The 2,480-nt window shown below is 39.2% G+C and overlaps 1 protein-coding gene across 1 annotated transcript; it reads left to right on the forward strand.

Moving 5' to 3' along the window:
- Positions 1–565: 565 nt before the first annotated feature.
- LOC122333272 (TGF-beta receptor type-2-like) lies at positions 566–1,464 on the forward strand (the record flags this gene model as incomplete). The annotated part of the gene is made up of 1 exon (XM_043230818.1): positions 566–1,464. A coding segment is annotated over one exon (884 nt), but the record flags the coding sequence as incomplete, so codon positions are not given.
- Positions 1,465–2,480: the final 1,016 nt, after the last annotated feature.

Here is a 2,480-nt window from a genome sequence, read left to right on the forward strand (position 1 = left end):
TAAAATAGTTTATTATTAAAATACATTTTATTTCATAACATATATTTCTTGTTTTCTTTTTTTTTTTACTTTTTTATTCATTTACCTATGCTTATAAATGTTCACAGTAGTCTACATTGTTTACCTCATTTGAATTTGATCATTCATTAAATGCAAAATGCCTTCAGTCAATAAATTGCTGTCAGGTCAACTAAAGATTTCTTGTTTAACAAAGGATCAATTAGTAACACAGCAAATATTGATTTCTCATCATTTCAGTCTTACACAGTTAACATAAGGCAATCTCGGAAGTCTTTGCATCCAAACGAAATCAATTTGGATAGCTAAACTTGGCTTTGTTTGTTTAGACAGCACTTTTTGCATGATTGAGATAACATTTACAGAAATACTTTTCAGCTAGCACACGCTTTTATGTAGATTCAAATTTCTTGGTATCTGATTTCCCTGTATGCAGAAAGAGTCATTACTTTTTTGGAAAGTGCATTGATTCATCAGCATGTTAATAAGTAGTTTTGATATGCATTTGCTCTAGGTAAATATTCACATCCTTCTGCTTTCTCTCCAGCTATTGGTCCAGACCCCACAAATAACCAAGTGGTGTTGGTGATTCTGGTCAGTTTACTGCCCCTCCTGGTACTAGCTGTGCTGGTCATCGCCTCCTTCTACTGGTATCGCATGTACCGTCGCCGAAAACTGGATGAGTGGGAGACCAAGAAGCCGTCCAAACGCAAGGGTCCCAAAGGCCCGCTGGACTGTAGCGACGCTTGCGCCATCATGATGGACGACGACCGCTCCGACAGCAGCTCCACACACGCCAACAACCTCAACCACAACACAGAACCTCTGCCCATCGAGCTGGACCTTCAGGTGGGCAAGGGCCGCTTCGCCGAGGTGTACAAAGCCAAGCTGAGACAAAGCCCTTCGGAGCAGTTCGAGACGGTGGCGGTGAAGATCTTCCCCTACGAAGAGTACGCGTCCTGGAAGAACGAAAAGGACATCTTCTCAGACATCGATCTGAAGCACGAGAACATCCTGCACTTCCTGACGGCCGAGGAGAGGAAAGTGGAGAAGCAGTACTGGCTGATCACGGCCTATCATCCACGCGGGAACCTGCAGGAGTACCTCACTCGACACCTCATCAGCTGGGAGGACCTGCGGCTGCTCGGGGGCTCGCTGGCCCGGGGGGTGGCTCATTTGCATAGCGACCACACCCCTTGCGGGCGGCCCAAAGTGCCCATCGTCCACCGAGATCTGAAGAGCTCTAACATCCTGGTGAAGAATGACCTCACTTGTTGCCTCTGTGACTTTGGACTTGGCCTCCGCCTTGACAACTCTCTGTCAGTGGATGACTTGGCCAACAGTGGACAGGTGGGTCATGCGACAATATATATAATCTTCATAGGTGCATTGTGTATACAGACAACAGACAGCATCAATCAAATGATATAAAAATAGCTCAATTGTGAACACATTCAAACTATTTACTGTTTAAGTATATTTTGAAGTGTAATGTTTTCCTAATGAATTTTCAGTAGCCTTTACTTCAGTCTTCGGTATCAAACGATTCTTTAGAAATCAATTATTGCACAAATAATTTGACCAGTATTGTAAATGCATGTATAGAATATAAATTAAATGTCTTTAGATTTAATGTAAATGTAATGTTTCTTGAAGTCAGATATTGTTTATTTTTTTTATTTTATACTTTTTCTAAAAGTAAGACTTCTCTACCATTTTACTTTACTGAAATTTTCTATCACCCTAGTGCAGCACAAGAATACCTACTGTAGATACACTTGCTTATATTACACGGTAATTATCAAATTAAGCTTTGGCGTGTTCCATACCTAAAATTGTGCAGATTTACAGTGGCAGGTACGTCAAGTCATAACTTGCAGGGAAAGTCCCCTCAGGCATCTCACCATGTGCAGAATGTGTGTTTTATGTATGTGCGCCCTTTGTTCAAACTGTCTTCTCAGATTTATGATTCACGGGCTAAAAATGAAAAGACAAAAGCGACGAGTGAATCAGTAATAAACTAGCTAACAGTCACCTGACTCTGCGATGTCTCTCCATAAGCAGAGTGCTTTGATGTATGTCAACATTCAGTTGGTCCCAGACAGTGACCCCAAAAATAGTTCAAAGGGAGTTTAAACTGCACTGCTAAGGTTATGTTTAATTATCACGTCTTAGATTTATTGGTTCATTGGTGCGACCTTTTGTACTTTTAAAGTGAGGTCAAATAATGAAGTGAGCTGAAGTGTTTTGAAGTTAAAGGAATAAAAAAGATGCAAAATAACCTGGAAACCTCTGAATAACAATAGTATTAATGCTGTTAATAGTAAGAAGAATATAAAAATATTACAGACTTTAAAATAATTTTTATTATTAACAATAATACATTTCATTACAAACAATTGAAATTAAATTCTAAAGCATAACAATAATACTATATATTTATGACATATTTATTATAATTA

Source organism: Puntigrus tetrazona, unplaced genomic scaffold (assembly GCF_018831695.1).
Source record: "Puntigrus tetrazona isolate hp1 unplaced genomic scaffold, ASM1883169v1 S000000230, whole genome shotgun sequence".
NCBI lineage: Eukaryota > Metazoa > Chordata > Actinopteri > Cypriniformes > Cyprinidae > Puntigrus > Puntigrus tetrazona.